Source organism: Salminus brasiliensis, chromosome 22, assembly GCF_030463535.1.
Source record: "Salminus brasiliensis chromosome 22, fSalBra1.hap2, whole genome shotgun sequence".
Classification (NCBI taxonomy): Eukaryota; Metazoa; Chordata; class Actinopteri; order Characiformes; family Bryconidae; genus Salminus; species Salminus brasiliensis.
The window spans coordinates 18,246,685-18,259,678 of record NC_132899.1 but is presented as its reverse complement, the minus strand read 5'-3'; the positions used below and the strand labels follow the sequence as shown (position 1 = coordinate 18,259,678).

General features: G+C 42.3%; 1 protein-coding gene across 1 annotated transcript; it reads right to left on the bottom strand.

Annotated features, from left to right (window-relative positions):
• Positions 1-12,692, bottom strand: sh2d4bb (SH2 domain containing 4Bb). Its single transcript, XM_072667579.1, has 8 exons — positions 12,530-12,692; positions 10,664-10,823; positions 6,830-6,986; positions 6,138-6,276; positions 5,742-6,042; positions 4,489-4,616; positions 483-703; positions 1-107 (listed from the first exon to the last, which is right to left on the bottom strand). Exons 1-8 carry the CDS (start codon positions 12,690-12,692, stop codon positions 15-17), a joined length of 1,362 nt encoding a protein of 453 aa, XP_072523680.1. The 3' UTR covers positions 1-14.
• Positions 12,693-12,994: the final 302 nt, after the last annotated feature.

Genomic DNA, 12,994 nt, shown 5'->3' with positions numbered 1-12,994 from the left:
TGGTTGAAGAAGTCTCACTGAAAAAGTCCCCCGTAATCCAGACTCGAGCCCTTCTGCCTGCACGAGTCCTGCAGCAGCTCACCTCCAGATGTGGTTATCACTTCCTCCTGAGGAGAAACACACAGCACACAGGAAGGCAAATCAGCCACAGCCCAGGTATAGGTAACCTTGTTTAGCAGCAAAATCAATTCTCTCTGTCAGCAGCACAGATGGAAGGACAGTTGTGCTCACCATGTCTGTGTTAGTCATTCCCCTAGAGCTCTGTGATCATCACCCCATGTGTGTTTCCCTGCCACTGTGCGTGTGTGCTTTCTCTAAACTGTGTGGTTGTGTGTGTGTGTCTGTGTGTGTGTGTGTGTGTCTGTGTGTGTCTGTGTGTGTGTGTGTGTGTGTGTGTGTGTGCATGTGCCAAGGCAGAGTTTCAAGCAAGTTTCAGCTTGGAGAAAAAGTTGGAGGCGGACGGCGAGCTGACCACAGCTGACCTTGTGGAAGTCGATGAGGTCAGCTAAGGTGGCGTGGCGGTTCTGGTCCACCCCAAGGAAGCTGTAGTAATCGCCTGAGGCATCGATGAGGAAGTGTTTGAAGCCGGAGGCTGTGCGGTAGGACAGGGTGTATCCCCAAATTCTCTCGCTCACTCTTACCAGGAAACAGCCTTCTGAGGCGTTCATCAGCAGAGACTCGGATTCCTGCCGTGAAATTATTCCTATAGGGAAATCAGACAGAGAGAGAGAGAGGGCAGTCGAATTCCTTGCATGGATTTAATTTAATTATCACACATGTAGTACAATCTGTACATCTTTCCGCTGTAAGATTCCCACTCTGCCCCTCGACGGAAGAGGAGGTATTAACACATGGTTAGTTTGGATTGGTGAGTTAGACCAGCTCGTGCTCAGATGACAACAGGTAGGTGAGATAAAAGGGAAGAACCACAGAACCTCAGAGTGTCAGTCAGAAAGAGATTTCCTGGGGGTAGTGAGAATAGAAAGGGAATGGCTGCCAGAGTGTAGCCAGAGGGGGCTCTTTGGAGAACCCCTTTTCCTCTCTCTCTCTTTCTCTCTCTCTCTCTCTCTCTCTCTCTCTCTCTCTCTCTCTCTCTCTCTCTCTCTCTTACTCCCTCTCTCTCTCTCTAATGCAACCAGCTCTTCTGATTCAGAGCAGTTTCACATTTGTTCTCGTCATGCTGAGGGTTTAACATTTAGCGAAGGATTGATTTAACGTGTGCACATTTGTTCACTTAGTCTGTGACCCTGTGAGCAAACTGAACTTTTTGATTGTTTGTCAGTTTTAAAATAATGCAGGATAACCTGACGCAGATGCCACGTAAATGTAGAACCATTTGCGCTCCTTGTGCTGCTTATGCTACTCCCCACCCCACGAAGTACAGCATATTCCCCTAATGTTTGGAACTTGTATGGAAACTGTATAGAAAAAAAAGTGGATATACAACCATATGGTATATCCTTATTAGTTTATTTATTATTCAGTTGGGTCTTTTGGACCCTTAATGAATTCATCTGTGTGACCTTAAACCAACATGAGTTTTAATCTACTGAGCTCCACTGTTTACTATTCTAAATGGTGAGTAAATGCTTATCGCCATGCAAACTCTTTAGAATGCTCTCCCACTTAATTTAATAATATTATTATGATTATTATATTAACAGCCTATCATTATAGTTATATTCCATCTATCATTATAGTAATGAAATTACAGCTATCTGTTCCTTGTCTGTAGTCCAGAAGAAGCCCTGCACACCTTTTTCATTCAGTCTGATGGAGAAGAGGAAGAATATACCCCCATATGGGAAAATAATATAGTTCAAGTACTTTTATCAAATGTATTTTTGCAAATGGATATATATATATATATATATATATATATATATATATATATATATTGGATATGGATACATTAGTAATTAGTAGACAAATGGATATATTAGTAGATATACTATTCAGTCTATTGAAAATGGGCAACAGTGTGTGTTTAGAATTGCTATAGAATTTCCCGTTTACAATCGTTTATTACAGAGCTGGACAGAAATGTGGCTAACCCAGACTAGCTAGGTTGGAAATAGCATCTTTCCCTCAGTGCTAAAGCTGCGTCAACTACATGACAAAAAAAAACCTTCATTTGATGTCCCCCAGCAGTGTGACCATGCAAACACTTACAGCATTTTAAAAGAATTGCACTCTAAATTCCTATATTTTGCCATTTTGCACTATAATTTTTCATGTTTGTGTTCTGTAAAACTGGTCAAGCCTAGCAACAGTTGCTATGAGTTGTTTTGAGGTACTGAAGTATTGATTGTTCCAGTCCTGGCATTTATTTTTTTTGTGAATCAATGCTCCCAGAACAAAATGTCAATACTAGGTGTTTTCTTTAAGCAAAGTAAACTTTGATGCTGAAAAAAATGAAAAAAGTAACGGTAGCAAATGGAAAAAAAACCTACTTATTTTCTCATACAAACATACATGCGCGCACACAGCCACAGATGACAGAATGATTGCTTTATGCTAGCAGATCATATTTATTATTTGCAGTTATTTCAACTTCACTAAGTGCTCAGGTTATAAGACAGTTTATTTAATACTAACCTGATCATATTAATCAATATTAGCCTTATGAAAATCCCTATTATCGATCATCCCTGCTATGAAAGTCACATTTGTGGGAGGAGCATGGAGAGGTCAATGGCAGTTAATGTCGACATATTTTCAATTTGTAAGTCAAACAGGCTTTTAGTTCTTTTTTTATTGAGTGAAGGATTGGTGACGGACGCGGTGTGAAGGAGAGAGCGAAGGAGCAAGACACATTTAGATTGAAGAAGAGCCACCCAGGGCAGATGGGAGAAAGTGCAAGACAGACAGGAGTAAGATACAGAGTGATAGCGAAGAATGGGTTGTACGTGCGAGAGAGCACAGATGTTTTGGCGTGACACCAGTGTCACTCTCGTGTTGCCGTAGTGGAAAGGCATCACTCAGAAGCTCGTTGATCTTATCATCCCACCAATCAGGAGTGAAACACGGTGACCCCAATCAGCGAAGCCCAAGCTGTGAATTATTGAGTCTCTCTCCCTCTGCGCTGGCCCTGTGCTCTGCCGTCTGTTTCTCTCACCCATTCCTCTGACTCTTTATCACTCTCCTTCAGCTCAATCAATACTGCTCTCTCTCACCGGAACCACTAGTGTCCTCATACTCTCCACTGTAACGCCTGTTACCTGACTTAGATACCTGCAGCCTAACCCTTTCAGGTTATTAGCATTGTTTTGCTGTACCTTCCACTTTCCACAAGACATGCATATTTCAGTCTAAATATGTAATCGCATCATGCATTAGTGATGGCACAGTGCCAATTTTTCTTGGGTTTCTGCTGAGGATCAGCTGAGTATGAGTTGATCTTCTCTGCCTTTTCTAACTAGTCCAAAATTGTGAAATATGTAAATAATAAAATTCTTCTTTTTCTTCCTTTTTTAAAAATAATATTTTAGTAATGACATCGGCACATATTATTAGGTGCCTTTTTAAAAATTAAACCTTTTTTTTTTTTAAATGGCATCCCAATCTGTACCGTCTGTGTTCAGACTGATCTCCTGTCAATCTGTATGAGACATTGTTCAACATCTCAGTACCCAGCGCTGCTGACCCCACCCCTATCTCTGTCTGCTAGGCCAATATCACATAGATGAAGCCCATGAGAACCCTATGTCATTGTGAGATCTCGCTGTGCTGGCCAAAGACTTCACAACAATAAACGTTTTCTTCCAAATGGAGATCATTGTTGCACATTAACGAGGATGAAGGTGGAAGCTGAACTTGCAATGTTACAGGTCTGTAAAATGTGCTGAACTCTCTGAGTGACGGATTTTACATAACAAATCAAGTAGATGAATCTTCAGTTAATCTATGAGTTAGAGCATAAAGTAAAACATTGGGTGAACCTTCTTCAGAAAAGTGTAACACTGGTCAGCTACAGCTAACACTGGTAGTGAGTGATGATGCACTTGACTGTTCTCACATCAAACAAATCACTTCAATCCAAATTTTTGTTTGTAGGTTTATAATTTCATAATATTGGGCAGAACTACTTATCACAGTGAAATGCTCAGACATGGAAGTTTGATGCCTGCTCTGGCCATACTCCATTCTCTCTACCAAGAAGAATTTGTAGTCTCTCTGAAAAAACTGGATTGTATTCATTCTTTTTCTCCTTCCAATATCAGATCCAGAATTTTCTGCTGATATTGGTCCGCTACCAATACCCATAAATTCTGAAATGCCATCTCTGTAACTAATTACAGATAATTAGTTTCAAGACTGAATTGGCTTTATATTGTTAGTTTGTATGCAAAAATGCAAAAAAAAAAAAAAAGAAATAGCTAAAGCAAATGAATGTTCATATTACAATTTTAATCTACTGAACTCTCTAACAGTTTGTTGGAGTGACAGCTATTTAGGCTTTTAACACAGTATCCTAGTGTATCTTACCATGGAACCATGGGGCGATAGTATTGCTGCTCCGCTCGAATCCAGCCCTTCTTGGCCTCTGCTCTTCCTTAAACCAGCGGAGGATGGAGTCACGAGAGGTTGGCCTGGGTGGTCGAATCCACACTGGACTGGAGAGCAGAACATAACAGATAGCCAATGAGTACATAGTTTGATCCAAAGGCATTGTGGATGTTCACTGTAACATTAAGCAACAGCTAGTTCATAACCCTCACCCTAACTAAAGCTTAATCCTAAACGCTAACTTTAACCTTAACCCTAGCGCAAGCTGTTTGGCTAAGAAGCATTCTGACTGTACTGTTATTTTGCCATGACTGTATGTTTTTGTGTAAGACACTGTATCACTCTGCTGAATGTCTTTATAAGAGCTGGAGACGAAACTGCTGGTGGTACAGTGAGTGAGTGGAGTTCGTTACTGTGACTTAGCAACAAGCTGTTTGTTAAGGAACTATGATTTGCCGGAAGAAAATGGTAACATTAAAACATATTTAATGCTACACTCATGTGTCAATTTCTGTATTTCTGACTTTATTGTTGTGTGTAAAACACGACAGGCAGTGTGTTATCGTGAAATAATAGCTATAATAGATATATAATAGCAATAATATGACCCATCACAGCTGTTATTTCACGATAACACAGTCCCTCTCGTATTCTACTGCTTTAATATATGAGGTGGGGAAAAAAATGGTCACATGCATCTGTAGAATAGGTCATGTTTCTGTGTAGAAACATGACAAGTGCATAACAAAAAAACATGCTTAAGGCTTCTTTGCTATATATATATATATTATTATTATTTTTTTTTCTTTTTCTTTATAGGACCTTTAAAATGCTTCTAGCAACAAAAAAGGATTTAACTATTCTTACAAGTCAAAGAACCCTTTTTTCTCGTTAGTGTGGAGTAAATTGTTTAAAAAAGCATGAAAAGTGCTTAAGGGCTTTAGGTCAGTCATACACCTTTAAAATGGTTCCTCAGGGGTTCTTTAGGCCAAATTCAATACATAGAACTGTAAATGCTCAAAGAACATTGTTGTAATGCATAAATGGTACTTTGCACTGTTAAATTGTTCTTCTCTGTAATGGATTCTTTGTCCTGTTCCTGTCTAAAATTAGCTCTATATATAGCAGGAAGAGGAGTTCCATTTGAAAGAGTATTTCTTTGGTAATACAGGCCTTTAGAACCCTTTTTTGTTAAAGAGTGTAGCTAAGGTTGGTGGTAATGATCAGGGTACCATTCCGTTATGGACTGTGTCACAGGGCTGCTGAATCTGCGGTTCTGTCTGCGGCGGCAATGAACTGGAGTGGGCGCACTTCCGGCCGGCTGGTTGGCCTCGGCCGGAGCGGCAGACTGCTCGATGACGCCACCGTGGCGCCGGTTCTGACCCGAGCCGTTTAGATGGGTCTTCTGGAAGAGTCCACTGAGGCCGGCCACCAGGCCCTTCTCGATCGCTCTCAGGGACTGGCGTTTGTACTCATCTCTGGCACGCCGGGCCTTGCACTTCATCTCCTCGTCGGCCGCTTTGGAGCGGCGCACTGTGAAGCACACAGGGATTTGAATATAAATCAGCTGCTTTAATGGGACTGGCCCATCTGGCGGATCTTTGTTCCACTCTGCTCTGTTCCCTCACATTGTTCCTGCCATTCTTTGTCATCCCTGTCACTCCTCTTCTCCTCCTGTTTTAGAGAGATGTACAGCTCCTTTGCCCGCCTTTCTTCCGTTTGCCGGATTTCCTCCTCACCCCTCTGCCTCTCTTCTTCCTCGCATTTCTGGGGAAACAAAGATGGAGAACTCATTCCATGGTCTTTCTCTTTTTCTCCCTATCCAGCCAGAGTGGATCAGCTTTTCCCAGTAAAATCCCTCAATTGCCGATCATATTTTTCTTATGTTCTGTCTCATTAAGGCCGGGAATCGTGCTGATTAATCTGCTGGACTGCGTCATTAGCCTGGACATCACGCTTTTAACCCTGGCCATCAAAAACAGCAGCCCTACAAACGCTGGCCTTGTCTTTCTAAGATTGCTATCTGCATTCTTCAAGGTTGCCAGCTCTTCAATAATTCAGCCCCACGAACACGAAACACGTAGCAATTAGGGCTAATTAAACTCAATCACCATTGTGAGTTTGTAATTAAAGGCTTGATCGAAGGAGAAATTTAAGGATTCTGACACGACGTGATCTTGGTGGCAGTGTCCCTGTGGAACTGCACTAATAGGATTGTAGAGGGGAGTCATGCTCCACTTGACTTTATTTTGGTCACAGACGTGTAATCTTTTTTTAAGAGGCGCACAGTATATTTGATCTGACATTATCACAGACCCACCTTCAGCTCCTCCCGAATGCGATCCTCCACTTCCTCCTCGTGCTTGGCTGCCTTTCTGTCATCTGTCTCCTCCCTCCATTTCTCTGCCACAAAGCGAGCCTTCTCCTTCGCCATGGCATCACGGAACTTCTTTTCAATCTCTGCTTCCTTCACACGCCTCGGAAAATCCAGCAGGAGATGAGTGACATACACACACACGCACACACATATGCTGCTCCTTCTTTATCAGTATCCTCTTCATTATCTCACTTTCAGTCTCTCTCTCACACTTTCTATATCTCTCTATCTGTCTCTCTCTCTCATCTCTCGTTTATCAACAGTTCTCATCATTTCCCTTTTAGTCTTTCTCTCGCTGTCTCTCTCTCTCTTACTCTTCTCTTTTAGCTGCCTCTTCATCAACTTACTGTCAGTATGTCTCACTGTCTGTCTTGCTCGTTCTGTATTTCTCTCTCTCTTTTTAAAATTTTTTGTTTGTCTATTTCCCCCCCCTTTTTTCTGACCAATTTGGTGCTAGCAAAGCTAAGAGGGTAAGGACACGTCTCATCGGATGCATGCAAAGCCAGCCACCACCTCAATTTAAACCTTTGCCGATGTGACCCTGCCGGGCAGCCGATGCACTTGGAGGACAGCGGCAGGTTCCTAGATCCACCACACCTGCTCAGGAGTGATGAGGAGAAAGACCGCCATCTACCCACCCGGAGAGAGCACGGCCAATTGCGCTCTCCCAGACTCTAGGTGCTAATGGCAAATCGGCATGGCTCGGGATTTGAACCACGACCTCCAGGATCAGTGTGTCTCTCTAGCTGTCTTTCTCTTTCTTTCACTCCTTTGTTTATAATCTTGTCTCATTTTATTCATGGTGGCAGTGGTGGCTCAGCTATTAGAGCACTGGGCTATCGATTACAGGGTTGTGGGTTCGATTCCCGGGCTTGGCAAGCTGCCACTGTTGGGCCCTTGAGCAAGGCCCTTTACCCTCTCTGCTACCCAGTTGGCTGCCCACCGCTCTTGGTGTGTGTGTACGCACTGCCCCTAGTTCACTAGTGTGTGTGTGTGTTCACTACCACAGTTTTTTTTTGTGCGGAGGACACATTTCGCTGTACAGTGTACACTGTACAGTGACAAATACGTGCACCTTTACCTTTATTTTATTCATATCGTTCTCTCTCCCTCCCTCTGCCTGTCTCACTCTCTTGCTGTATCTATATCTCTTTATCAACATCCTCTTCACCCAAGCTCTTTCTGTCTGTCTGTCTGTCTGTTTGTCTGTCTCATCCCTCCACTCTCCTTCTAATCAACTATCCTCTTCATCTCAGTCTTTCTCCATTTTCACTCTGCCTCACTTCTTTTTTTTATCACTGTCCTCTTCATCTTACTTTCAGCCTCTGTCACACTCTCCCTCTCCCTTCCTCAGCCCTCTTCTCTTTATGAGTGTCTCTGTATGTCTGTGTTTTTCACTACCCAATAAGTTTCTGTTCTCTCACTTTCTCTTGCATCTCTGTTTATCATCTCATTTTCATTCTCTTTCTCCCCCTTCTCTTTACCCCTCGCTGTTTTAGGTGGCTCACATCTGTCAATCTTCACACCTTGCCTCCATCCTCCTCAGTCCTACTCACCAATTTTCATCTTTCTCCCTCTACCTCTGTTCCCAATGGCATCAATCTAATCTTCTCTCTCTGTCTGTTTCTCTCTCTCTCTCTTAAATCTTTAAAACACTGTATTGTCTCCTCATACTAACATCACTTAAATGAATAAAAAATATCCAGTGTGTTTTGCTAATATATTTGCTATTGCTACACACTCTAAGCAAAAGGGTTCTATGTAGTACTGAGAACAGGTTCTTTGTCTTGTAATGATAATGTGATGCTTGTAAACATACAGGCCTGTGGTACTTCTGGGTGGATACCTTGCGTTTGATCAGAGGCGGAGCAGTCTATGTTACATAGTGGTAAATATGAAGGAAACTGACTGAGATCAAGACTGTTTAATTCAGTTCCCTGCCAGACACAGTAGGGGTCTAGTGCTTTTAGGAGCACAGATACGCTTTGTCTGAAGAGTAACGAATGAATGAATGTACTGCGGCATAGAATGGATCAGGTTTAACAGTTTCCTGTGTTTTAGTTTCCAGAAATTGAGCTGCTTTAGTGATGAACCCTGTGAGGGAAAGCGAAAGCAGCAGGTTCACCAATAACATCTGACTTGTAAGGAGAAACTGTTTAGCCAAAATGTGGGTATTTAAAGGTACACACTGGCTGTGACTGAAATGTATCTTCCATTGTCAGGGCGTAAAATCGGGTAATGTTCTATGTCCCAGAATTAGGGACATGTCCCTACCTATATCCAGGAACTACTGATTTGTCACTAGCAATAATTCTGTTCAAAAATTGAAATTTGGTCCACCAGTATGTATGTATATGTATGTATGTATTTGATACAGAAATGGTTACCAGTTCTTGTTCTCTACTACAACCCCCACCCACCTAATCAAAATTGCTAACAGGATTGTCTTTGCCGTTGCTAACATGTGTATTGGGCGTCTCTGTTATGCCTTTGTTTTCTCTTCCTGCTCCATGTCTGTTCTGCACATGGCTCTATTTTGTGTTATTGTCTCCGCCCTAGCCCCGCCTAGTCATTAGTGTTCCCACCTGTGTCTCCTTTGTTGCCCTGCCCCTAGTTATCCTCTCTTTGTGTTACTGTTTGTGTCTTGTTCTCTTAAACCCCTGTGTTTGCTCTGTCGCTTGTCTAGCATTGTTGATGTCGGTTTGCTTGCTGTGGTTTGGGTTCCTTGTCTTGTATTTATTTTGGGGTTTGTTTCTTTGTGTTATAGTATGGCTATTTCTGCACTTCTGGGTTCTGTGACCTCTGTCAGGAATGATATTAAAAGGATTGTGAAAAGTAACTCGCACTTGCATCCGGCCTCAACCCCCCCAAACGTTACAATGTGTGAGAGGCTGTGGTTGTAAGAAGCACCAATGCTCTGTGAACTAGATGTACATGTAGGTTGCTAAAAAAAAATCACATCCCGTACTGAGGGACCGTGCATTATACATCCACAATTGCTATTATACAGAACCGGTGGCCTAATTTGGTAATATGCTTAGCCAGTTGGACATAAGGATCTACTTTAGAACTAGTCTCAGTTGCTAATGTGTAGAGTCAACAATACTGCTAATAATAAAACTTAAGAAAGCAATGAATAATTTGCTTACTGTTCATATGGCTGTTATTTTGCTGGGTGTCAAACAACCTGACTGTGCAGCAGCTCAGACAGAAGAGAGGCATGTGGACAAGCAGGGTCACAGGTACTTTTAAATGATGACTGAATTCAGTATAGATTAAAAACCTAAATGTAAATCCCTGGATAGCATGTTTTTCTCAGTTTGTTTCCCAATGTTTGCTTGTTTAGATGTTCTTTCTTGAAGTACAGAAAGCTAACTGCAATGCTGTTGGTTTACATTATCAAAATTGTGTAATTATTATCTCAGGAACATACTGACTGCAAAAACCTCCCTGTATGAGTGTGTTGGCCACCATATATATATATAAATAAAGGCTGTTGATAACATGAAATTGTGATTAAAAGCCTTAAATGCAAAAAGCCTCAGCTGCCAGGGTCCCTGTGGACCGCTTTTATGTCCCAAACAATGTCAAAATTAAACCTACGCCCTTGGCGGGAATAACATTGCATAAGAAGTTATACAAGAAGTCCAACAGAAATGTTATGGGACCCATTCACCATGGACCACCCGTGCTGTGGGCCCCAGTGTGATTTCCCTGCCTGCACTGCTGAGAGCTGCACCACAGGACCCCTGCTTTAGTTTTTCAGTGCTTTCTCACCGGAGCTCCTGAGCTTCTCTCTGGGCCTGCTTCCTGGCTCTCTCCTCCATCAGCTCCTCTGCTATCTCCTCATATGGCTTGTCTCCGGGGGCCTCCCCCATCACCCACACCCACAACTCACCATCTGAGCCCAGAAGCCAACGGATCCCTCGCCGGCCGCCTGGCCACATACAGTACACACACACACACACACACACACAGTGAGAAGTGAGGAGAACTGGCACTGAACGTAGCCTCCCTTCGTGACTGAAACTCAGATAAGATAAAGCCACAAAAAACAAAAACAAATAGATGACACCACACTGTTACAGAAGATTATTCACACGCTGCTGGAAGCAACGGCTCGAACGTGACAACATCCACAGAAAACACAAGCAATACAAGACTGTGAGGTGTCTCATCAGGAAGACTTCACACAGAGCAAATGGAATGACCTGCTGATGGTGTTTGATGATTCTGATGTTTGTTTTTAGAAAAAAAGATGCAAACAAATTCCATTATTAATGGAGTGTTGCTGTAAACTGAGACATAACTACTCTTCCAGCTCTGCGCTATTACTTGTAACAAGTAAGACTCTCATCTGAAATAAACAATGCAGTCAAATATTAATGCACATTTTCTAGAAATTTGAGACATGCTGAGTTGCAATGACCTGTTAAGTGCCAATAGTTCAGTTCCCTACTCTCATTACCTTATATTTCATAAGATCAATAACTGAATCAACAAGGTCTCATAAACTTTGTGCTAAGTGTACCTCAAGACATTCAAAACATTTGCACGTATTGTACGTGTAATTTGTACATATCATTTTTTTTTTATTCACAAGGAGATCCTGTCCAGTGGTGGTGCTGAGAACCAGAAATAGTGGGAATTTGTGAGAGCTATGGAGTTTCTAGCCTAGTTTACAGAGCACAGAAATAAAATAAATGCATAAAAAAAGTCGTACTTCAGTGTGAATGGGCTTTAATGCAGAACAATAAAAGAGAGAGATGGAGTGTGTAAATGTAATAAATGAAGAGTGGTTGAAGAGTGGTGTTTGACTTTTGCACAGAACTAGTCCCAGTGCTGAGAAGGACCGTAGGCTCTTTACATAAAGGTGCCAAAGCTGTTCTTTGGAGCAGTGCCACCTTCTGCTCTCTTTCCATTTTCAACCTAATTTCTGTCTATCTCTAACTTACACTGTATGGACAAAGGTATTGGGACACCAGCTCATTCATTGTTTTTATTCCAAAAGTATGTAAAAAAAAAAAAGTTTACCTTGCTTTTGTTTCAGAATTTCTACAAATTTTAGAGCATTTTTGTGAGGATTTGATTGCATTCAGTGGCAAGAGTATTAGTAAGGTTAGGATGTTGGATTATCACCACCCCACCTCATCCCCAACTCCCCCAACTCATCCCAAAAGTACTGGATGGAGCACCATCATTCCAGAGAACACAGTTCTTTCACTGCTCCACAGCTCACTGCTGGGTGGCTTTGTACCCCTCATGCCCATGTCTGGCATTGGCACAGTGCCAATAGGTTCCTGTTTATATGCTCCAGAGAGTCTTATTCTACATGCAGTGCTTCTCTACAGGTGTGTGTGTGTGCATATGCACATTTGCATCAGCAATAAGTGCAACTTGAAGAAGCTGAATGAATTCATGAATGTACATATCGCGTACAGTCGTGGACAGTGGGCATTAATTAAGTTATTCTCCTGTCCTCGGAAATGAACAGAACACCTGTGCTGAAGAAACCACCACCTTTTACAAAGTCCTTATTGACCCACAGGTGGTTCCTCTTCCATGTCAACTCTCCACAGAACCCTTTGAAGCACCTTTATGTGTATAGTGTGTAAATTGTAAACTGACTGGTTGTGAACTCACACTTCTTGCGAACGGCCGGGCCGGGGTCTCTGCTCTCCCTCTCATTCCAGCGACGCACCTGCTCCTCACGGATCTTATAGAACAGAATCTGCTTCTGCTCCTCGTTCAGCTCCCTCAGCAGATCAGGCTCGATGTACATGTCTTGGAGGATCTGCTGCATCATCTTGATGGCTAGTTTATGGAACCAGAGCAGCAGGTAGGCTTTCTTTAAGTGCCTCTCAACTCTGGTGGCTGTTTCTTTATTCTGGAGGCGGCTTTCTTTCTTTTTGTTTTTTTCCCTTCTTCTCTGTAGTTCTTTCTCCTCTTGGTGGTCTTCAGAAAGTAAGGGAAGCCCAGCATGTGCTCTGTTTAATGCAGAGTAAATATGTGTGTTTTAAATGCTGCATGCTTACTGCTGGTCTTTAGCCCCTCCTCACTTCTGGATTTTCGTCACTCTGTTCTTTTCTTTTTTGCTGTGTTTTGTTC